At 38.4% G+C, this 25686-nt stretch overlaps 1 protein-coding gene across 1 annotated transcript in view; it reads left to right on the forward strand.

Annotated features, from left to right (window-relative positions):
• LOC100871724 (uncharacterized) overlaps positions 1-25686 on the forward strand; it is a 237477-nt gene that overhangs the window by 188666 nt on the left and 23125 nt on the right. The window contains 5 exon segments of the mRNA XM_086915363.1: positions 16441-16569; positions 16720-16835; positions 17719-17747; positions 17749-17975; positions 23188-23310. Of these exon segments, the coding sequence (XP_086771489.1) occupies positions 16441-16569; positions 16720-16835; positions 17719-17747; positions 17749-17975; positions 23188-23310 (624 nt within the window).

Below are 25686 nucleotides of genomic sequence, written 5' to 3' on the forward strand. Positions count from 1 at the left end.
ATTTTTCCAAATAAATCGAGATATGGTGTCGCGCGATACCGTCGTATTCCCAATCTTTATTTATTGCGTTTCTTTTTCTCTCTCTCTCTCTCTCTCTCTCTCTCTCTCTCTCTCTTTCTCTCTCTGCGTATTTCGATTCGGAATTTTATCTCTCGACGTGGAGAACGTTGGAATGGAAGAAAAACTGGCCGGCTACGAAAGCATCGATCAGCATCACGCGTATGCCTATCGTTTACCGCTTCCGCTTTCCTCGTTTTTCGCCACCTCTCTCTCCCCTCTCCCCTTCAGAAAACTTCAACATCTCCTTTCTCGTTCCGAACGAGATGGAAACGGATTACGTTTTTAACGGCGTTCCATTAGTCTGATGGAAAATATCTTTTAAGCCCCTCCCGTGGTGTGGTAAGCCTGGTTTGCTTACTTTTGCCAATCTTTCAAAATTCGAAGAATTCGTGGAAAACGTATTATCGGAAGGATGTTGCTGCGTGCGAGCACGAATTTTTATTATCTCTGTGCAAACTGGAAAAATTAACTTCGATGGATCTTCTTCTTTTTTCTTTTTTTTTTTTTTATCTTTTTTAGATTAATTAAGATAGTAATATTTGCAGGGAGAAGGTTCGATTAAATTATAGTATGTGATTATTTTGATCTGTTGTATTGGGAGCTCGAACTTTTTTCTATTTTGGAAAAAGGAATAACGTATCACCTTTTGTCTCGTATCACCATAACGTTGAAATCTTCTTTGAGTGGAACAGTTAAGATATTAGTTAAGATTAGTTGCAGATCGTTCGTTAAAATTTTTAATCAAATTGTTAATAACGTGTAATGGATACCAAAAAAAAAAAATTGGAAAATCTCGCTTCGATCGAGGTGTATTTGTCTCGTTGTCTCTCGAAGCATGAAAGGATGATGTTTTCTGAGAAACAAAAACTTGACTTCGATTTCTTACATAAATTGAAGATATTGTAAATACTCAACAATTAAATATGTTGTTGCTGAATTATTTTTACTCCTCTTGATCGAATTATTCGCGTATACTCTTCTCCCTCATTTTTCTCTCCATTCAAATATTTCTATGTTCGACGATCATTACATTTAGCTCGGCTTGAATAATCTATAAACAGTTCTGACGTTCCTGCGGCATCTTCGGATCGAATCAGTCCTTTATTATTACCTTCCATCCCCCATCCGTTTCTCGTTCATCATCGACTTCTTTAATTTTTCACTCCGCTCCACGTCCATTCCCATCGACGTTCGTGGAATATTCCCCCCGGCAGGGAATCTCCTCCATTTATTTGTTGAAATAACACGGGAGATCGTGCATCGTTTAAATAAAAATTACGTTCGAAGGTGATCTCGCGTTATTCGTCGTCGATGAACAGACGAGAGGAGGGAAGGGGGCTCCATGAATTCATCGTGGAGAATTTTCACGGCGCAACTTATGTCCTCGTTTCAAATGCGAGCCTCGGGCACGGCCATCCATCGCGAGGCGATCAATCTTGCTTTACTTTAACACTTACTTTTACTATGTCAGAAATTCGAGTTCATTCTTCATTCGACTTTTATTTATTGCTTTACGTTAAGAAAAACTTGACGATATCGTAATTGCGTTAAAAATTAAACAAATGCCCGTTGCTAAAGCGTGAATTGTTCGATAGATCTTTCAAAAGTATTTCTTAAATTCTAACTATAAATGAACTCTCGAGAATAGTTTGCAGAGTTTGTGTTGAAACGATCGAACAGAGCGTAGAAAAATGCCATTGTGGATGGACTCGTATAAAATTGGAATAATCATAGAAAATTAATTCTGGCCGACTGTAATGTGAAATTTTAGTGGCGACAAAGTCGTCGAGAGTCGACTATTCTACCTTTATCGCGCTGTTCCGCGATATTTTATTCCTCCCCCCCTTTTTTTTGTCGCCATGTTGACTTGAACGCGCGGTAGAGAATGTCGAACGATTTTTTACTATTATGTGTTGGTTATTATTCTCGTCGTTGATTCCAAGTGCTAGATTATCGTGAAACAAGGGATAAAACAGTCGCGTAATATTTCGTTTTGCAAATAAAATTCTTCACTCGAAGAGGATCGACGTTCGTTGCTGGCTTCCTCCTCTCCCTTATTGTTCTCTTGTGTTAATATTATAGAGAGAAAATGCGCATTCCCTCTTTCGTTGCATTCCTTCTTTTACATAGATCAGAATATTAAAATCTGGAAATGAGATAATTTGAAGACAAGAATTAATATATATCATAGCATTATAAATTCGGTTCGAAGAATTCAAAAATTCTAGGATAATGTTACATTTATATATAAAAATATACAAAAATTGAAAACAGTAGAATTTTTTATCGTACTAAACAATAATAATTATTTTTTTTTTTTTTGCTTATTCTATCGAGTAAAATTTTATTTTTAAATCGTTAAATTATTAAATTCATATAATTCGAAGTCTCGATAAAAAATTGAAAATTATCTATCTAGGTTTAAATTACATTCAAGATTGGTGATATATAAACATAAGAAAGATCATTTTTCATTGATATGGACGAGATTGTTTTCTGTTCAATTCTTTATATTCTGGTCCTTGGAGAAGTATAGTTTAAAAGTGATTCCACACCCATCGTTATTTATATCCTCCACAGGGACACACGATCGATACTTTATTGGCGGCCTATCGAATTGTTTCTAGAACTCGTCCCTGACGTTCTATTCTTCCTTACCTTCTCGGAGATCTTCGAGGAACAAGCGGAATTATCTCGTGAATTATTTTGCAATTATCAAGTCACGAAGTAAACGAAAAGAGAATTTTGAGAAAATAATAAGGAGAGGATATTTCAATGGAATACAAAATATTTAATATTTTTTTCTAATTATAATTGTATTGGAAATTCTAAGACAAAATAACTCGGCTATATAGTATATTGTGATGGATATTGTAAAAGAGTTAATAAAAAAAAAAAAAGGAAAAAGTTTTAAATACGAGTTAGCATGAGTTGGAACGAAAATATACAATTTGTGTGAAACATAGTACGAAGTTCAGATCTATTTCCGTTAAAATATTTGCACATTTATTTGCCGCTGCAACCAGAATCGACTTCCTTCCTTCATCAATTTGCTTCTGCGATGCTCGTCGTTGTTATACTTTTATTATATATCTCTCCTCTTCTCGTAAATGATAACAAATAAATTTTCTCGTATAATACGAGATAAAATTTCCCAAAAGATTCCATAAAACCGTTCTATTAATATAATATTTTTAAAAGAAGAATTCTTCTACGTTCCTTTGGTTATCTTTAAAATGGCCAGAAGAATCGTGAAGAAATAACAAATATAAAGACAATAATAACAGCAATAAAGGGAGCATTGGTTGCCGAGAATTTATTTCTTTTTTTTTTTTGCTCAATCTATTACACAAATATTTCCTTTCCGAATAACCTCAAAAGTATTGGGGGGAAAAGAGAATTCTCGAAACTTCATTCGATACAAAAAGATAAGACGAAAAAAAGAAAGAAAGAAAGAAAAAAGATAAAAATAACGAGTGAGATAAAAATGATTGGACAACAAGATTACGTTGTTCCTTTGAGTAACATCTTTTTTGTTCCTCTGCAAACTTTGCCATCCAGGTAGATTTTATATCGCTCTTTAAGAAATCAAGATGTTACGTTACGTCAAATAATAGAATCGAAGATGATAAAATAGAATCGAGAGGAAAATTGCCACGTTTGAATCGATACTTTTTGTTTCAACGTATGTTTAATATCATCGAAGTTGGAATTAAATTCTTATTGCTCGTACGGAAGCTTTCTTTTCATTCAATCAGATCAGAATTGTAATTGGAATAAAGACGTTTCTGATTAAACACGGTCAGATAAATTGAGATCACGTGTTGCCAGATAACCAGCAAGTATACCAGATCCACGTATGGTTGCTCTAAGTAGAATAGACCAATGTATAGCCAGAGCACAATAGGACATCCGGAGAGTGAAACAGGATTGCACGAACACAACCAGTTGGCAAAGTAGAATATAACCGTACATGGTCCACCGGTGTTTCAATGGAATGGAATACTCAACAAGTAGATTGTATTCGTCCACAATTGCAAAATAATACAAACACGATGCAAGAAGCGTATCATCATATCGAGTCAAGCATTAACAATCCGATAGAGTAACGTTTCAAACGAAGCTTCATCCGATTCTAATTATCTACAAAATTTTACAGGAGAAAGTGTTCTTACACGCAACACTTACGTGACCGCTACCATTTATCTCGTCACACTAGCTGTCCACGCTACTTCACTCGTCATAAATTTTAAAAAATATCTCTTATCGTTAAATAAAACGAAAATCCTGCAAATTGAGATTAATGTCGCCTATATTTCACTGCAATGAAATTTAATAGTTGAAGTTATGGGGGAAAAAATCACTTCGATAATTCATTATTCACCATAATACCAGTCGAAAGTAATTGAAAATGAAAAGCAGATCAATATTATAACAGGTACGAAGCAATTATTATTCGAGCAAATTTTAACAAGTGACATTGCCTAAAGACAAATTTTTTATTCTCGAAATTTTCAGTTACTTCTTCAACCTCAACGGTTCGATCTTTCCTCGGCCAAACTGGAAAAGATCGATGTACCAATTCGATTAAAGAACTTTATCTCAAGCCTTCTTAATCCCTCCCGAACTTCATCAAACTGATACCGCCCACTCACGACCATATCTCTCTGGGGTGAATTATTTTTCCACCGGTATCCAAGATCTCTTCCTCGTCGTCCCACAGCTTCGCGGAGGGAAGGTCACTCTCGACCCTTATCCCCTGCTTTCCCTTAGGAGGGAAAGATTCACACTCCCTTCGCGCGGAATTCTTATTACCCAACCATGTTTCCACCATGTTTCCATCATCGTCATTTCTCTTTTTCTCCACGTGCCTTCGATAGAAAGCTTCCTCCCCCTCAAAGATGGGCTCGAGAACGAGCAACGTTTTCCACGCGTGAAAGAAAAACGTTGAAAAGCCTTGCATGAAAAATCCTTGAGAGAAGCCACCCAACTTCTCTTCGAGGAGTTACCTGATCATTGAACGATCGTTGAATTTAATTATCGAACTACTGTAGAGGAGGAGTGGAGGGAGGGAGATCGACTTCTCGCCTCGAGACGAGACGACTTTTCCATCCGTCCAACGTTTTGTGGTTGAGCCACGATTAGAGTTGGTACGAATTGTTGAATATGTTAACCGACACGGGAGGGGAGAGGAGCGTGCAATTAAATCGCGGGGCAAAATGGGTGGCAGTGAAACAATGACGAAATAAGTCAGCCGAGGGGATTTAAGCGGCGGGAAAGTTTGTCGGGGGCGAAAGTTGCCTTTCCATTGTGGCCAAACTTTCCAACAGTCCCTTCCAGATTTCTGTTCTTTTTATTTATTTATTTATTTATTTATTCCCTCTTCTCCACGCGTTCGTTTCGCCACGTTTGAAACGAGGATAATAAAGTGTATAAAAATATGGAGACTGAAATGAGACTTTTCGAGGGTCAGAGACGTTCGAGTATAGGCTATAATAATAACTGAATTTGGAAATAAGAAATTCACGGTATGAGTGAGTTTTGTCACACTCTGAGATTAGAGCGTGAATAAGGAATGGTGTGCGGTCGCGCCAGAAGTTTTGGATCTGAACGTGACCAGAAACTGCTTGGACGTGTTATAAAAACGTCCGTGTAGGTTTTCCTGTAGTGACTGTAAAAAGTAGAGAAAAGAGAGTGTAAAAAGTGCATTATGAAAATTTTTATTCCGACATATTCGAATATATATATATATACATAGAATCGAGAATAAAAGTTGTGTCATCTCTGTGTAACGTACACGATATAATAAACGATTAAATAATTCGTTGGTTGCATTGTTACACCAATTGCAATTACAATTGGAACCTGGTGAGATCTCAAGAATTGATATTTGAAAATTTATTTGAATTTATTTAAATCGAAGACGATTAAAGTAAAGGAAAATGTTGACTGGTTATGCAGCGATGAACAATAAATAAGAAAATATACGGATTTAGCTGAATGAATATATTTTAATTATACGTGAATGCGCGTTAGATATACAAAAGATATAGCAATTATGAAATAGTGACTAATAAAATTTGTTACTATATGAAATGGGAAGTTTTTCTTCATTATTTAATTTGATTCTGAAAAATAAAGAATTAAGAGAATAGAAAATACATATCTTTGAATAATTGATATGAAAATTTTTAAGGTTAACAATATATTTTGACGCTGCTAGCAACGTTCAATAATAAAATTATAAATAAAATTTCATTTATACTCTGTAACAGAAAAAAAAGAAATATATTCTTCAAATGAATCGAAGACGGTTTACAATCGCTAGCCAGCCTTGACGAGCGACGTTACAACGAGAAAATTTCCGGGATTACGTTGGCGATCTATCAACGGAAGCGTAAGACGGTTGGGAGTGTTCCGGAAGACGTAACAGGGTCGACCTCATTTTTATTCCCACCGCGGGGAGCTCGGACCGTGAAAACTTCTTCCACCGGTGCTTTTAATAAACGTAATAGAGTGTAAAGCTTAGAGATAAGGCCCGTCTCTAGCCAGCCGACTCGAGACATCATCCACGCTCCGTTCCACTCTCCTGATCTGACGCCGCTTAAAATTTTCCCTTAAGCAGCCACTTTCGATAGAAGTAGCTGCCCCGCGTCGTAATTAAGAAATTTTCACGTGAATGTAATTGCTTGGTTTGGCGAAAATTATGTGAAAAAAATTTTCACGTCGATTCGCTGGAAGATTGTGTGTGTAATGGTGAAAAAATAATAATAATTATTACTAATTATAATAAATTTTGGAAAGTTTCGTTTTTCGAAAATCGTGTTCACGGGGAAGAGAAACTTGATCGCGTTCAAAATTCATATCCGGCAAATTTGAACGGATTCGTTTTATATATAGGAAGGGGGTAAAAAGGGAAAACGTAATGAAAGGAGGGAGAAAAGCCGACAATGCCAGCCTCGTCGACGCTTATATTTCTTATCGCGGAACTAGGAAAAACAAAATAAATATTCAACAGTCGGGCGGAACCGAATATTGCTCTCGAATAAAACCGTGCAGAAAGCTTCGGCAAAAGTTAAATAAGTGGTAGCCGGAAGTTAGTTACGGGGAAACAAGCAGGCGCAATGCAAATCCATTTTCGCGCTTATCGAGAGCTTCGTTAATTTCCATACGACCGCCTCTGAATCTGATTATTTTCCATTTTCACGTACACCTTTCCTCGAAAACTATCCTCTTACGAAATCTATCTAATATCGATTAATTAATTACTTTTCTTTACAAAAGTTACGCGACGTTTTCAAAATTAGTTATTTTGACATTATTTCGTTCAAATTGAACGTATCGCTTGTTTATTGTTTCTTATGTGATAATTTCTTTCCGCAAGTAACGAGATCGTTGCATTTTCATCTACAAATAAAATATAATTTTCCCAGTAAAATTTTTTTATCGCGCTGTCATACTTTTGCACGATATAATTATTACCAAAATATACAAATGGTTGTAAATCCTTTTTTCTTTTTCTACGTTTTAATTAAGGATACTTTCGAGCGATGCTGTATCTCCGCTGCTACCCTTCACTTTCGCTTTCACCCAGTTGCCGATTTTATTTCTCGCTCGATTCGTCGAGTGTCGAAATAAGCACGGAAATGGAGCGTGGCCGAGCACAGGATAGAATTAAACGCGACACCAACTTGCGTTTTTCCCTGAAGCGCGGGCGGGAAATAATATCCTGTTGCTCCGTCTTCCGCCGCCCCGTATAAATTTCGCATTACGCCCCCGCCTGCACGCCCGACCGGCAATCCGATTGAATTTTCCGACTAATCCAGATTATACTTTAACATCGGCCGTCACTCGCCGTAACAAGATTTACGTTTAATTTCGTTCGATCCGTGGCGAATCGTGTTTGAACGTGTTGTCGAGTTGACCGAGTCGAAAGAATAATTGTATCGGATTCGGATGGGAAAGTAATTCTGATTTCCGATCTGGCACCATGTCGTAATCGTTCTGGATAATTGCAAACAGCGTTTAATCCTCCGAGGAGAAGGAAAAAAAAAAAAAAATAGGTAACTGTTCGTGTTACTGATTTTATAATTTATTTATAATAAAACCGTGGATCTTTGGAATAAAAAAATATGCAATAAAATGAATGTATGTTGAATAAAAGGATTAGAGAAGAACGAAAAGACAACGTAGGTTTGGATCGAATATCGTGATGCGATACGAAGGAAAAAATTTCTCAAATTTCTTAACGACTCTCCAATTCTTCGTATATACGTTTCCAATTTTCGATAACTGAAATACAGAGCAGAAAATGGGGATAGGAGAGGAGGAAGGAGTCGGAGGAAGTTGAATTCAGCCCACTTATCCAATCCCCTTGGTATTTACCTAATTTTTCCATTGGCGATCCGCGGGAATATTTTCCGACCGCTGTCAATAACGGTTGGAAGGATGGGTAACGAAATCATCCGCGCGAACAAGTTTCCACTCCTCCTCTCAAATTTTCCATTCAATAACTGATTTAACGGCGAGTCGATTTAATTGTATCCACGTCGGGCGAATCATCGATTTCTCGCGGCTCTCCCTCCTCGATCCCCCTTCAATCTTCTCCCCTCCCCCGTAGGGAAAAATTTTTCACGCAGAAAAACACCGATGGAAACTATTAATCCGAACACTGTTGAATTTATATACGAAATCGAAATCGCGCTTGTACTCTTGCGTGGATCGATATCTTGTATCTGTCGAACGAATTAACGAATTATTTTTTGTTTTCCCCATTCATCGTTGCTTGGAGATGTGCTCGTGTAAAATTATATTATCTCACGAATTAATGTTTCAACAATGGCAGCACGGTTAACAGATTTGATTATCTTCCTCTGGTCTGACGAATTTAATGCGGCTAAGTGATTTCGAGTCACTGTAATCGTGTATAAACATCAATGCTCAAAGGTTTTGTGATCCACGGCCAAGCAAGATATTCGTTCGAATTGGTAAAAATTTATTCTCTCGCATCGAAGTTGGCGTCCTGTTTTAATCGACTCGTCGTTAAGATTTGAAGAGGGGGGGAAAAAAATTATCTTCGCTATTCGCGTTTTACGTTTCGCGTAAATGACAGTGAAACTTGCGTTTAATTATCCTCCACCTCTCTCTCTTTCTCTCTTGATTAATTCACCGTCACAGGAAAATGGAGACGAAACAGGATAGTATCGCATTTTGCGAAAACGATCTCAAGTAACAATGCATCGTGTCGAGAGAGAGAGAGAGAGAGAGAGTGGCGGATGCTCGGTGAAGGGTCATTTGCAAACGGTTGTAAGTTTCTCCCCGCGAGAGAGGAATCCAGTTCTATTTCACTTGTGCGACAACACGGTTCCAACCACGGTTCCAAGATAACGAGCAGTGGATTAAGTTCTCTAAACCGGTCGTAACCGTACATTGACGTTTAAAAGCTGTTAAAACGGTGCAAGATTCGCGAGAGAACAAATTTCTCCAAATGTTTGGAGCGTCTCGGGCAACGGGTTATTAATTAACGTTGTTTCAGGTTGAAATTTAATAACCGGAAGTGTGTGGACGTCGAAATAAACAGGACGAGACACTGTTACACTAGAAATTTGTACAATTACAATACAGATGTGAATATTTGAATTTTTAAGACTCTTATTATAATACATTTGTATGAAAAATCCAAACGGAAGATGGATAAAATGTTCGATTATCGTATGATACAAATGTTCTCTCTTTTTGCCAGGTAATGTTTTCTCCAACGACAACATTTTTAAGAATACTCGAAACTTTTCACGAAGAAAAGAGGGGAAAAGAAAGTTATTTTAGGCGAGTCGAGTTACGCGAAGAAATGTTAATTCGAACAATAGGTAAACGTAAATTCCACGAAGAAAGTTTTAGCTCCGATTTTTTTTTTTTTTTTTTTTTTTTTACCGACGAATCGAATGATTCGGTCAACTCCTTGCCCTAAGTTACGGCCAGTTTCCGCGGAGGCTATTATTAAGGATAACCAATTCCTTCTGCTCTCATTCCATCGGAATCCATCCCAACGAGGGATGAATGGAAAGCTGGAAATCGATAAAGCATCGAACCATGCCGCGTGTCGATTGTAGAAGGATCACGCCATCGGATTATCCGCTAAAACGAAAGCGGAAACTTGAAATTGCTACGGTTCGAACGATCGATATTTCCGTTTCTTTCCGACTGTGTGATTGTGAACGGTGTTGTAAGAATCGATTTATTCGTATATAGAAATACATTTCTATAATTTATATATTATCTACGATTCTAACAAATACGAAAAATTGCACGCAAGAAAGAGAGTGCCTTTCTTAAAAAAAAAAAAAAAATAATAATAATAATAATAAATCTACGATTATCAAATAACAAAATATGAAAAATTACGCGAAAGTGTGTTTCTTAAAAAAAAAAAGTAAATAAATAAATAAATAAATAAATCTACTTTCGTGATCAGACAAAGATAAATCGATAATGATTCAGCTACAACGTATACTTTTTCTTATAAAATAATACAATCAATTATTTCTCGACAACTAAGCTAATTATGATCCCTCGTTAACCGACGTAAATCTTCGCGCAGTTTACAGTGCGCACGATATACCACCGCATATGGCGTAACGTCATGTTTATCTACGTTATGACTCTGTAATTAGATGCCTGGTAACCTCCATGTGTTGCAAGTTATGGTTAGACATCTGCTCGAGTGAGCAGTATCTCCTGGTGGTTACGTTCTTAATAAGAGGAACCAGATACTAATCAGTTATCGATCCGAGTACGTATGATTGAAGGCTGATGTAACGATATAAATAGAGCTCTCCTCCTATTAGCTCGCGAACATTTGCTAAGTAGAGCAGGCCGGCTTTAGTCGGACGGGGTTGTAGCTTGTAAAACATACGTACTCGGACAACCGTAAAATAGAAGCTGCGTTACAACGTGCAATTTATTGAAGGTAACGTAATACCGCGACCACCTGTCAAGAATCGTGATTAAACTTTTTGCGATCAATTTACGCTCCGTAATTAATTAATAATCTCAGATTACACAACATATTATCCTAATAATTGGCAAATAATTTCTTTTTACTAATGCAAGTTGGAGGCTTAAAAATTTTATTGCGGGAAATGACAATAAATTAATCTTCTTCGATTATAATATTGTATAAAGACGAATCAAAATTTACGAATGATCGGTTTGTTTCCTCAACTTTTCTCGTTAAGCGTATACATATATATAAACGATTATCTTCCTCGAAACGTTCATTTCCCGCAACGATCTCATAGCCCGATATGAGATTATACAATCGGCCGGGCAATTAGTACCGGAAATAAAACGAAGTGCGATTAAAAATTGCAAGATTGAAAAAAAATCTCTAACATCCCGTTTATAACTCGAATAGAAAAGAAAAAAATTCCAGGAATAAGACAACAATATACGCGACCATCGATTCCTCTCCAAAAACCACCCCGTTCGATCTCCGATATCCGATTAATCCCATCCCTCGCCCGATATTTCCATCGCCGTTTCGACCGACCGATTACCCAAACCATTTTACATATTTGATATTCTCGCGCGTCATCGATACACACACACACACACACACACACTGATCGGGGGTTACTTCGTTGGGGGATAAATTTCCGCGGCTTGGAAGACAATCGCGCGGCCGTAAGTTCGTGTCGCATTAATCGCGTACAGCAGAGGGCCGTGGTGAATTAATTTAACGCTGCAGAGTTCGACATTAGTTGCGTGCAATGTAATCTGTTGCCCGATTACGTGGCACGAATGCTCGACACGGTGTTCTAATGCATCCCTCTGGCCGCCCGCTGTTGCTACGATTCCACTCGTTTCGATACGACACGTTTAATATTCCCCGATCGCTCTTTCAGCGGAATAAATAATAAAGAAAGATTTCTTCTTCCTTCTTTTCTTTCTTTTTTTTTTTTTTTTTTTTCGTAATTCGAACAACGCGGAACGTAAATAAATACGCTCGTATTATCGCGCGTAATTAGGGACGATTAAAAAAGAATAAGATCGAGGAGAAGGAGAAAGATCGATGTTGTTCGAATGGAAACGGAAGTTGGGGATGGAAGAAATATCGTTTCCGCTGGGTCGGCAGTGGAGGGAAAAATTGAGAGGCTCGTTATCGAATTACGGTAACAACTCGAAACTGTTCGCAAAGCTGTTATATTAGGCGGCCATTCAAAGCATTGAAATCCACGATGCAATTGCGGATTGGTATTACGGCTGTGACGTTGGAATTATCCCGATTACGTTATCTCGCAACGAAATCGTTCTTTTTCCCCCTTCTTCTTCTTCTTTTTTTTTTCCGCTCGTTCCGCTTCTTAACGAAGCTCGGTCGACTTCGACCGATTTATTTATCGTCTCGCTTCTTTATGTTCGATGGTGAATTAATCGCCACGAACGTCTCCTTGCGAGACTCGATTCTGTGGTTCACCTCGTCGCTTAATGCAATGTTTATTTATACAACTGGAAAAAATAGATATTTTTTCGTGGAAGAGGAAACACGGGATGAAGAAAGAGAGTCGAGGTTCCTCGCGAGATTCCTCGAATCGCTTCCTCTCCCCTTTCAAACTTCCCTCTCGGGTCCTCTACTCGTGCAAAGAATTTATTCCGCCGATTACTTCGCTTTTCTTGGTCCACCCTTGATTGTCCTCTCGGATAAAAGGGGGGAGGGAAAAAGGGAGGAGGGACAAAGAGGAAAATGGATGGGAAAAGGAAAAAAAGAAAGAAAGAAAGAACAATCCCAACGACGGTGTACAACGTCGTCTGCAATTTCGGCTTATCTTTGTAGATAAACTCTGCCATTAGTGAAAGTAGCACGTTTCAGCGGAGGGGGCTTTAATTAGGCTCACTCAATTATTTGAGCATTAAAGGAGCTTCCGAGCAGGGGACGTCGTACCTCTGGAAATGTCGTTAACAAAAGCTCTCCGCGTTAAAATCCCATAACTATCGTGAGGATGATAAATTGCAGAACAGGATTTCCATTCGTGAGATCTTTGAAAAAAAAAAGAAAGGAAAGAACGAAAAGGGGCGAGTATATTGGTAAGAGAGAAACAATAGAATAATGTTAAAGGTTTGATTAGATCGTAATCCTGATTTTATGGGATTACGCGCTACATAGTAAGATTCTTATTGTTTCTTCTTTCTTCTCTGTAAGGAAAGGAGACTCCCTCCAGACTCTTTATCCTCAATTTTCTGAACTCTGAACTCTGAAGTGGCTGATTCAAATTAAGTAGCGCGTGTATTTTCTCGTGAGGCTCGGTGGGAGGATAGTACAATTGCGTTCGTAGAGATAATGGAAACTTTTAAATTTTCCCGAAGTTTTACACTTTTATGCCTGCAAACATATTGTACTTTATAACTTTATTCATCGCTTCCTCGAATTAAACACTTTTCCTCCATTCGTCTCTGCATTTACTTTTGGATATTATTCTTTCTTTCGTTCGAGGAAGCCATTTTTTGAAAAATAAATATTCGAACGCTTGAAGTTTTTAAACATCATTCGATATAATCTCCTATAAAAGAGATAAGGGAATTTATCCATTTCTTCGCCCGAAATTATGGAGATTAAAAGATGTGCTTGTAAACAAAAGGAAATAAGATAATTAGACAGATACGTAAACGTTCCATTTTTCTCTTCCATATCTTTTCGCTTTTAGATCGATTCATTTAATACAAATTCCACGATCCATACGATATTTTTAATTTCAATTTGTTCACCGATTCGTTTCATCATATTGCTTTTTCTTTGTTCTCCCGATAATTTGATCTCGAATCAAATAAATTAAAAAAATGGGTCGTTTTATTCCCCATATAACCTGCTATGCCTGTACAGAGATTGGGGTTTAAAGATAGAAAGATAGTTTTATACGTCATTTTCTGCACGAGTGGCCTGAACACCGGAAAATCGGATTCCTCCGGCTCCATTTCATACGATCCAGCCAGGTAACGGAGAAAAAATCGCGTAATGGACGAGAGAAAAAGAGAGAGAGAGAGAGGGGAGTAAAGAGAAAAAGAGCGTACTGTATTGTGAGCATTCAAGCTGATAAATAAAATGCCACGAAATTACTCGATCCGCGAATCCGCCAGAGTAAATTAAAAATTTCCTACTCGAATCTGTCGATTGCGCCCACAATGCGTCTATTTCATTTTTTTTTTTTTTTTTGATCAGATCGAAACATCAACTCTCATCGATCCTTTTTGTCTTATTCCTTTCGTCTGATAACGTGAATTCGCGAATCAAACGTAACACATATCGATATCTTTCGATAAATTATCCATACTTTCACGAGATTCTTTTTAATATATTATCTATCGATGTTTCTCCTCTTCCTTTTTTTAAGTGAGAAAAAGAAAATCAAATCTAATCAAAACGAGAACGAAATTAATTCTCATCGTTCGTTCTCAATTTTTTCCTCTTCCAATTCGAAAATACATTCCCGATTAGAATAAATTCATAATACGCGCATAATACAGTTTCGCGCATTGTTCGCACGAGACAATTGCTTCTTTAACGAAATATCCCTTTCGTTCCTTTTCGTTTCTAATTATCGTGGGAGAGGTGAAAGGATGATGAAAGCCGCTCGGTCGAACGGTATTCATAATTCACGTGTTTACACGAGAAGAAAGGGGAGGGAGAGAAAAGGGCGGTGACTCAATTATGAAGATGGCCGCGGCTTCCTCACGGTTAATTATTCATAAATTGGCGAGGAGCCACGCGTCTCGCTACATCGAGCGCTTCCGTCCTGGGCGGAAGTTGAAGGAATTCCCGAAAAGGAATTAACCGCCGCGATGAAATCAAACTCTGCCCCCCCCCCCCTCGAACTTTCCCTATTAATTACTTTGCGCCACCGTTCGCGGCGATTAATTAAAATTATAGGAAAAGTTTCGAAACACCTGTTACGTGTTTAGAATTATTCCTCTCTCGGATAATGAAATTCTTCGGGAGCCGTGAATCGATCGTGAATCTGGATAATGAAAAAATATTTATGAATCCTTCAAGTAAAGTAAGGTCCATCTTTTGTCTTTTCCAAGATTGGATTATATTTTTTTCGATTTTTTGGATTACACGACGAGCTCGAGAAACGAGCGTTTTATATATATAAGCGTGCAACGATCCTCGTAAAAGATTGGCATTCTTCTTCTTCTTCTTCTTCTTCTTCTTCGTGAAGGTACGCATCAAACGCAAGGGATGTTTGCAAGTGGTGGCCATCTCAGCTTTTTTACTCGGAAGCATGCAACAAGTTTTGACGAGCGATCAATTGTTCGGCAATATATCCGGATTAAAAATAGAGAAACTTTTGCTTATCTGAAATTTTTTTTTCAACCATCTTTCATTCCGTTTTACATTCCGTGATTTTACGCAAGCGAACATCAAACGAATTCCATTTCGTCCTACCGTGTCTCGTAACGTTTTCGGCAAGCAACGTTAAATAAAAACGAATTATGCGCGCGACGGATTTAAACTTCATCCGCGAGAAGGTGTAGCAGAGAGACGTGGAAGCGCAGTAGAAGCAGAAATGCCGCCCTTTCTTCTTCGCCCGTTTCACGGTTTTCAAGATTTTCACGAGACACGCCCCCTTTTTATTAGAAACTGGCGCCCCGTTATATTTTTCCACGGCGTTGGAAGCCACGACGGATCCAATCTTAACTCCAAATTACACCTTAATGGGCGAGCATCCGTCGGCCGGGTCCCCGGGACGTTCCTCTAATTTGAGCAGATTATTAAAATCGCATCGCGCTGATCCTCGAAATGAAGGATCACCCCGGCAGCCAAGCGACGATGGAACTTTTCTCGTAAAATAAATCAGCCGATCCCATCGTGGTAATTCGGCGCAGCCGCCTCTGCCTCCGCCAGTAATATCGGATATTTTCTTAATGGTGAAACTTGCACCGAGACTCTCCTCTTCATCCTCGTTGATAAATCGGTACATCGTTGGTACCCCCTTTCGATCCTCTCCTTATTCCAATTATACCAAGTATTTCGATTCGATCGAGTTGTCGCGTTCTCCTTACTCGAAATTTAGACATTTTTCGAAAAGGAAATGAAAACGAAGGAAAAATGGAACACATTTCCTATTGAAATTTTAATGTGCACAGCACGAAATGAAAAATTAGTAAACCGGTTAAATTTTAGAAATTTTATACGAATTTCGGTGTACAGAGTTTTTCGTTACTTAATTCTAATTAAAAAAAAAATATAGATCTCGCGCGTTTTGTTTTATTAATATTTGATGCATTTTAATTGGATCAAAGTTACGAGGAATTTATCTTAAGCGTAAAGCGTGGCCTACTCGCGAATTCCAGATGTTAAAACTAACACACAGTTTCCATTTGTTCCAGGCACTGCACGAGCGACTACATAGCCGTATACTCGGGTTCAACAACGTCGAGTCCCCTTCTGAAGATGCTCTGCTTCAAGAACAAAACGTCGTTGACGTACAGCGGCCGGAAACTGTTGGTCGAGTTCAGGTAAGGGAGGGAAGGAACACCGTACACCTGCTTTCGAAGCAGTTCGACTTAAAGTAAAAGTATATTCAACCGTTTCTCTTATTCGATATCACAAAAGTTTCGAATTCTACCAAAGAATACGAAGAGTGGAGAAGAATCCTTTTCTTGCAGAACGGGGCCGGAAGTGCCGCCTTTCGATTACAACGGCTTCGTAGCGACCCTTAATTTTATAGAAATCACTACGGAAGCACCGACAACTGTTACCACGGATAGCACGAATAAAAGTGGTGAGTTGTTCGCAATAGAAGCGTAGTCTAGGCTTTGTAAAGCGTTTGTATCGTTTCGTCTCGACGATTGTCGATTTAAGAGATTCGACAATGACGCGATTTAAAGGGTATAAAGGGTTTCGATTACAATTTCTCTCTCCCTCTTTCTTTTTCTCTTGATTGAATCAACGACTTCAAAAGATTCGGAGGCTGATTAGATGATATAAATAAAAGACGAATGAAAAATTCGTCGAACGGTTTAAAAATAAACTTTTAATTTCCACTCGTTGAGCTCGAGTACTTGAACTTGAATCATGGACGAAAAATTTTGAAAAATTCACTGTCGTTGTTCGTTATTCATCGATCGTCATTAAATATATATTTTCCGCGTGCATGGTAAAAATGTTAACGAATAGTACCAATAATTTCCAATTAACGCAATTTCATTTCTTTTAACTCGTGTCGATCATCATTTATTTTATTTCTACGCGTAGAATAATAATGTAGAAAAAAAAAAAAAAAAGAAAGACGTAACGTTTCCAACACGAACGATCGCAGTCGAACGAAGGGATAGTTAAATCTGATTTAACAAGCGCCAACGATAAAAAATGGCGGCGATGTGAAGCGGTCTGTTCGTTAGAGAATCGTGTTCCACGGGGGATTTTTCTGAATTATTCTGAAAAATCCGCGGCTACACCCGCCGCCCGAGATAATTAATTCCAATTCTCGTTTTTATCCGATCAGATTATAACCTATCCGAAACTGGGTCGTTCTTATTTGACGAACGGTGATTTTAACGATTCCACGAATATCCCCTACAATTTTTCCCCGACCTATCCAATTTCGATCTGCCCGATTTTGCATTAATTCCTCGAGGATTAATTCTCGAATGCGAATTTCACAGTGGACACGACGAAACCGGTCAACGGGTGGTGGTGGTGGTGGTTACAACAACGTGATGTACAGCAATCGCGATCTCCAGGATCATCGTAAAGATCAAGGCTCGATATCCGGAAGCTGTGACCTCGAGGTGAACGGCGAGAAAGTGAGGGCTGGCCACCACGACACCAGGGGGAAACTCAAGTCCACCACGTGCAAGCTCGTGCTTCGTGGACGTGCTTACGACACTGGACACGTCTCGTTGACCAGTTACAATCTCAGGTAACGGTGGAACGCCCTTTAACTTTCACGTGAGGCCACGTTCGTATATACGTATATACCACGTATATATTTGTGAAAATGTTTGTGGGTGGTGATTTATGTTTTCGAAACAATTTATATAAGGTACGTGATCGGATTATATTCACCGAATATTCAGGGTATCGAAATATTCTTTTGACGACAGATTATTTCGTCAATGCGTGTATTCTTTTTTTTTTTCTTTTTTAAATGCGTAGAAATGCGTTGAATTTTTTTAACGAAAAATAGGACGCGATCGTGTTTGATCACATTTTGACAACGATCGATTTCAATCGTAAAATGTGAATTGGGAACAATTCGAATAATTTGAATAATTGGTATTTTTTCGTTCCGAGCATTTCGTTCCAACGAGTTGAATGATTTTCGTTAAATTAATAAAAGAAATTGATAAATCGATAAGGAACGGGGGGATTATCTATGGCTTATTCATTTTCTTATTTTATACACGATTATTGTTATATACGAACAATGTTATTCTGGTCTGGGATTGATTAAGATTTCATTCGATTACAGACTTGCCATTATCCGCTTAAATAATATGTCACGATAACAATATATTGTATTATTATTATTATTGTGATTATTATCGATTGCGCCAAATTATTATTGGGAATCATTTACATGAAATAATTATTAATCAACATTCGCTTTAAAACGATATTTCGCATAAGCAAACATTTGTTCGGGCATCGAAATCGTTTTTACCGATCCGCAAATACGGGGATATCAAAGGGAGAGAGAGAGGAAAAAAAAAATAATTAAAATTATTCGGAAAATTATTAGATTCAAAGCGATAAAGAATTATTCAAAAACGTTCAACAACTCGCGAAATATTGCAATTGCGTTTCGAAAAAAAAATAATTCACGTTTATACGGTTACAAAAATGGAAAACGGCAACTCCGAAGTTTTAAATTTCCCGTCTGCCTCGCGGAAAATTCTTAAAAAACATAAAAAACACCAAAAAGAAATAGAAAAGTCGAAATTAATCACATTCAACGCGATATTAACTAAAAACTGTTTTTCTTTTTTTTTTAAATTATCTTTCCCAAAATATCCAAAAAATGGAACGAAAATTCCTCAAATTTCCTCTTCTTGGCACTTTCCACTTCCAAATTGGGAAGAAGCAATGTCTACACACGATCTCGAGAATCTTGGACACGGTGTTAAGGCGATTCGAGCGAAAGGTTGGGAAAAGCTTTTGTAAGAGAAATGCAGTCACGTAGCGGACCGTGTGCCACGAGCGGCGTGGTCTGAATTGTGCATTTCATTTGTTTACCTTTTTCGAGGGCTCTTCGAGCGAATTCGGCTCCGTTCGGCTCTGATCGATCGATCGTACGAAATCCAACGACGGGGGTAGCCGACACTTCGATTTAATTAGCCGGCTCTCGAGTGAAGAAGCTCTTTCGTCGAGATATACGGTTTCATAAGTGTATTAAATAATATTCGAGCTAATAATCGACATGATACAAAGGGGGTACAGAACAGATAAAAGAAAATTTGGAATCGAATAAGAGGTAATCTTGTTTCTACGTTTTGTGATTCTTGACGAATATCGAGAGTAATTATTCGCGAGAGATTTTTAATAAAATTCTTTTTTTTTTTTGTTTTCTTTTAAATTTTTACACGTCTAAACTTATGTGTAAGCATTTGCAGTTTGATTGCGATTCAAATTTTGTTTATGTTCAATTACGTATAGTATTAAAAGTTTGATAAATCGAAATCGAAAAAAATATTCGTATAATTAAAAAGAGTGAAACGTACAATTTAGAAATCCTACGTATTGAACATGTCCTTTAGATAAAAATCTCTGGTTTGTATGATATACAACGGAAAAGTAGAGGAAATCATTTAAACACGAGTAAATGTTGACACATTTTTATATTTCTCGTCAATAATTACTCAACAGCAACTAATTGCAGCAAATGTAAACCTAAATACATACATGTACACTTCTTAACCCGTAAAAGCAATCTTCGTTCAATTTCGCTCGAATTATGAATCACGTTCAACCCCTCCCCCTCCCCCCTCACACATCGAAACGACTAACTCATAATAATACACTATTCAAGAGCAAACTTTCCTGATCTCTCGTTAAACATTCTTGCGCCACCCCTGGGAAACCCAGAAGAAGAATCTCGTTTTCCGGCCGCGCGAGTATCAATCAGCATAACTCATCGAAATACTGCCAACTATAGATAGAAACCCGTCCAACCCTGCTCGTCCTCTCGGAAGTAATAGATACGAAGTAGTAGTAAATCACACGAGAATGCGGCTGGCTCGTATCCCCGGGATTTTCAATTATCATGCACAATGGCTGCAACTCGCGCGGACCATGCATTCGTGGCTTTGTTAGATATGTGCTCTGCAAGAGAGATGGAACACGCGGTGGGTTGGTTCAGAGCCTCCACCCCCTGCATTCTCCCCGCGAGACCTCCCCGCGGCTCGAATCGTAGCCAAGGAGAGAACGTAACCCCGCCGCCTCCTCAGACGGCAGATATATAACCGGGAATAAACTAAGTGAAGACACGCAGAACCGTGAGAGGAGGAAGGGGGTGAGAGAGGGTGGATGCAGGCTTCAGACGAAGGGTTTATATCGGGGGTGGCATAAATTTTCGATGGAATATTGCGGATCCGTGAAAGGTGATGGGAGGACGTCCTCTTTGAATTGGTGATGCATATGGAAACGGTTAAATGATTGTTGGAAATTTTTTCGAAGGGAAATTTTAAAAACCCTGTTTATGAATTAATGAGTTTTGCGAATTATATTGGGAGATAAGACTTTTTGTGTGGAAAGGATTGAGGATTGGAATCGTTAGAAATTTTTTTTTTTTGTTAATAAATATTGGAATTCGTGATAAAAGATGAAAAGTTGTAGAAAAGTTATCGATTGATCTCTTGTTCGACTAAATTAGTTTTATTAGTTAGAATTTAAATTTCAATGCATATATATATATTTTTTAATTTTGCGTTTCCCTTGATACTAATATCTATCTTCTATCTGCTAATTATTTTCAGAAGTCAACAATTGAGCTATTGTACAGAATATTGTGCAATCAACTCTAAAATTTCCATTGGGCAGTTAATTATCCCCCTGATATATTGTCAGATCAATAATAATCTAATAACACATCACAATAGCTGATACCACATTACATCGTTCATTTCGTACCACCGTATATACATATAACGGATTGTAATTAACATCGTCACCATTTCATTATAAGAAGAAAATAATTGGATACGATATAACAAATATTTTGTTCGCGTAGATTTTACCAATTTATCAAAATTTAAGTTATCACTTCATTATAGATATATATATATATATATTTATCATTTATATATATCATGCCACACTATGTACGTATTATATACTAGATAGTTACTATCAGCGGTTTCAGATATTCCTAGGGGAAGTTCGAAAACTACCTGCATCGATATCGAGGATATCATAATATTTGAATATTTTGTCAAGGATAATTTACAATAATTTCCAACAATTTGCAATAATTTCTCGTGAAGAAAACGGGCAAATGATGAATAACGAGTCAATATAAAAATATGCATTGAACAAAAACTTCTCTGACAATCCATTGTACATCATCACACGTTTGTCAGCCTGAGAATTCCCAAGTTATTCACAGCGATTGCGTATGCTACGTTTGACGCACGATTTGTTAGATTCCATGGAATCGATACAGAGCTTAAATTTGGCTCGAGTATGACGCAATAATAGGGAATGGTACGAGGTACGCGCGTAATCGGATCCGATACTATACTTCGAATTGTAAGTTTAGAGGTTGTGATTACGAATGTGACGACACGCGGCACGTTCGCAAGGATAAGACGCGATGTCGAACTTCGAACTCCAATTTTCGATTAAACGAATTTCTATTATAACGTATCATGTATCAAGAGAATTTATTACGAACTCTTGATTGTTATTTTTCTTTCTTCAAATATTTTTCAATATAATCACGCAATATTCACTTTTTTCTCGGAATCAACTTATTTTAGAAATGAGGAATTTTTTTCTTCTTTCGTCAATTAATAATGACAGAATATTGTATTGTTACATGGAATTTGAAAAAAAAATTTCACGAATTTATAACTTCGAAAATCGAAAACTCGAAATGTACACTGGATTAATTTTTACCTCGGCATTCATAACTTATATCTCCGTGAATGATGAATCTACTGATCCATATTCCATTCGAGTTTTATCGGGTTGACCTTTTTTTCCATCGGCGTTCAAGCCCTCAAATATTCACCGGACGAAAAGTAGGTGCGGGACACGGAAATTTTTAACAACTCCCCGTCCCTGACATCGATTTATTCAAGCTGCATTATTTACCACGACCGATACACGTCGCATTCCACATATTTCCTTATTATTTCATATTTGAAACGTTTACCGTCGGTCATTACTTCGTGTAACGAACGAAACGATACATTCAGAGCAAATTAAATTGTTAAAAACGTTTAATTTCCTGTGGGCAGAAATTCGTCAAGATCCATTCATCTTGGAAAACAAGATTTTATTTGAAAGTTTTCTTTTTTAAAAAGAATTTTTTTTTTTTTTTTCGTTTACGCTCTTTTCAAGTGATTCAAATTCGTTCGTGATTTAAACATTACATCTCGATCCTCTTTTTCATCGCAAATATTGATAAGATAAATAAGATATAAATACTGGATGAACTGGAAAATAATAATTCCTATTATTCTAAAAAATTAGCATCTCGCGATACGAATCAATGACGAAACTATATCTTTGCGTAACCAAATACGATGAGTGCATCCATCATTTTATAACGTCTCGAAAGGTTTGAAAGAAGCAGAATTATTTTTAAATTCTAACTTAAGATTCTTAAACACTTTAATAACGTGGTGTTAAATACCCATCAAAAACCCTTTTACGCCACACAAGTTCAAATTACCAATTATAGAATATATCCTTTTCTTGTAATTTCTAAAACTTGGTCAACCTTTATCAACCGAATTTCTCGCTTCCTTCCTTCAATTAACTTGAAATTTTCACCTTTTATCAATATTCGATATACGATGCCAAAATTAAGGTGTTATTAAATTTAAAAATAATAATTGCTGGAAGAAATATCGTAAGCTTGAAACGAATGGAACGGTACACCTGCTCTCTCTCTGTGGATGTTACAGCGCCCAGGCTTGCCAATCTTCGATCGAAATATTCGACGGCCCCTCCGAAGGTAGCGCGAAATCCCTCGAGAGAATCTGCAGTCCTGTACAGCGGCCTCCGCCGGAATTCGTGCAACAAGATACGTAAGTGGATTCTCCAGTTATTAGACGAGAAATACCGGCGTCGTCTACATCGCGCGGCTTATTACTTGGATACTCCACCACTAAGAAGTAGTTGGAATTCCGTTCGATTCGCCACGCGAAATGCAAACCGCTACCTTCGAATTGACACACAGCTCGTTGAACTTGGGAAATTAATGCGGGGAACTCGTCCCCGTTGATCGGCAACGTTCGGTTGACATTCTCCTCCTTCCTTCCCCTCCCCCCCGAGGAAGGGTATTGCTAGCCACCAGCTTGGAAAATTCGCTTCAAATCCGGTTTGGACACGATTGATCGGAATTCAAAATTTAAGATTTCCTGTGATGATACGACAATAATCAATTTTAGATCAGTTTAGATACGAAGTATGACACGCTCTACCAAATTGGATGACCGAAGTATTGAGAAATTTTCCTCTCCAATGATATGTAATTAAAATTGCGAAAGGATATTCGTGTTTCTTGCGAACGAGGAACGAGCAAATCATTTTTACCCAAACGACGACCACGTTCCCTTCGTAGAATTTTCCAAACTATGACTACCGGTAACCCAGATTAATCCGGGCTCGATGCTGGAAAAACGTGAAAACTTGCCCCTCCCCTTCATTCACCTTACCCAGGCCGTGTTTCACCAGTCGAAGAACCCGCGATTGAGCGCGGGTTTCATCGAGACCTGCCTCCCCTCCTCGTGCTCGATGAATGGGATCACGGTTTCCCGCCGTTTCCTTTTCGCTCTCTGTCCGATCTAATCAAAAGTGACGCTGAGCGCAGAGAGAAGGCTCGGAGGTAGCAATGATAACGTTGCACACACACACACACACGCGCGCGCGGACGTTTTCGATCTGAAAAACGCGTTGCTTGATCGCCGATCCCACCAAAGGGGGGACGTAATCAGGAAACAGCCTCGACCCGTTCGTCATTGGTGCATCCACCAGCATAGGGTATGAGAGGGACACGGAGAGGCTCATCGGAAGTCGAGGATGAAAGATGACTGCGCCGCGATGCACATCGTTGGATGCGCGTACGTTTGCATTTACGCCGAGTACGCGGGGAGGGTTTCGACGAGAGGAAGATATTACGAAGAGAGGGAGAGAGAGAGAGAGAAGACGACGATTACACCATTTCTCGAACCAAATCGACGACGAGATAGATAGACACGTATGCGTCGGGGCCGCCATATTGAACGGGAACGCATTATGGGAACTCGTTTCTCTTCCTAGACGCTGTTGTGAACAACCGATTTAATACCGATCGATCCGCTCGTACGCGTAATAACGCGTCGTCTTTGGGGGTGAGGAGGGGAGGAAAAACTAGGCATCTCGCGGGAGACGAATTCCTTTCTTGTCCTTTGATATCGTGGAATTTGAATATCGACCCCCTTGGATCGCGCGACTTATATCCTTTATCGGGGATTCTTTCATTTTATTTTATTTTCTCTCTCTCTCTCTCTCTCTCTCCTCTTCGTATATATCTTTTAACGTGCTTTCGTGCATATTGCACGTTAACCTCGACGTCGACGTGGTGGGTATTGTAAGAATTGTAATTCGGCCCGTGTAGGAAAGATCGTTTCACGGAATTTTCGAGGATTATTGGTAGGGGAAGGGATGGATGGATGGATGGATGGATGGAAAGGAGATATCAGGCGGGGTGAGCAATGGCGACATCGCAGGATCGGTGAAATTCTGGCGTGGGATGCCTTTAACTGTCGTGTTACGCGCGCGCGTAACTCGTGCCCCTTGTCAGTGCTACAATGCTGAGTGGAATAGATATGCATACACGTTGGGGGCGGAGAACGAGGGGTAATTAGAGGTTTGGTTGGTTTTGCGATGGAAAATGAATTAGAATTTAGGATTGTTCGACGATTAAAGGTCGAGTTGAAAACGTTCAAGTAAACGATCATTCCAATGATTTATCATTCTAATAAAATTTCGCGTGACGAAAATGAGATATATCCGATGGTGAGTAATTGGTTTGTGGAATTAAATTCGTAATCTTTCGAGTTATCTAAATACAGTGATTTCCCTCGTAAAATGTAGCTCGGTTCGGTGAAAAATTGATGGCAGTAAATCCCAAAGCGGAGCGATAAATTTCCAAATACATTTAACGACGACGATTTAAAATTCACGGCCGATTTAACGCCAATCTAATAATGATCTTGATTCGATCTACTTGTTCAAAAAAAAGGAACAAAATTTATTTCAAAAGCGAAGCGAATATTTATATTCTCGAGCCGTTCACCGTACTCGAAACGAGATATCAAAATTAGCGTTTGACGTATTGAAACGTGAGAAGGGATTCGAAGAGGGAGAGAGAGAGAGAGAGAGAGATGGGTCTCGCCCTCAAAGGAAACGGGTCGTTCGAT

Source organism: Apis florea, unplaced genomic scaffold, assembly GCF_048593485.1.
Source record: "Apis florea isolate Af1SG1 unplaced genomic scaffold, ASM4859348v1 contig_3772_pilon, whole genome shotgun sequence".
NCBI lineage: Eukaryota > Metazoa > Arthropoda > Insecta > Hymenoptera > Apidae > Apis > Apis florea.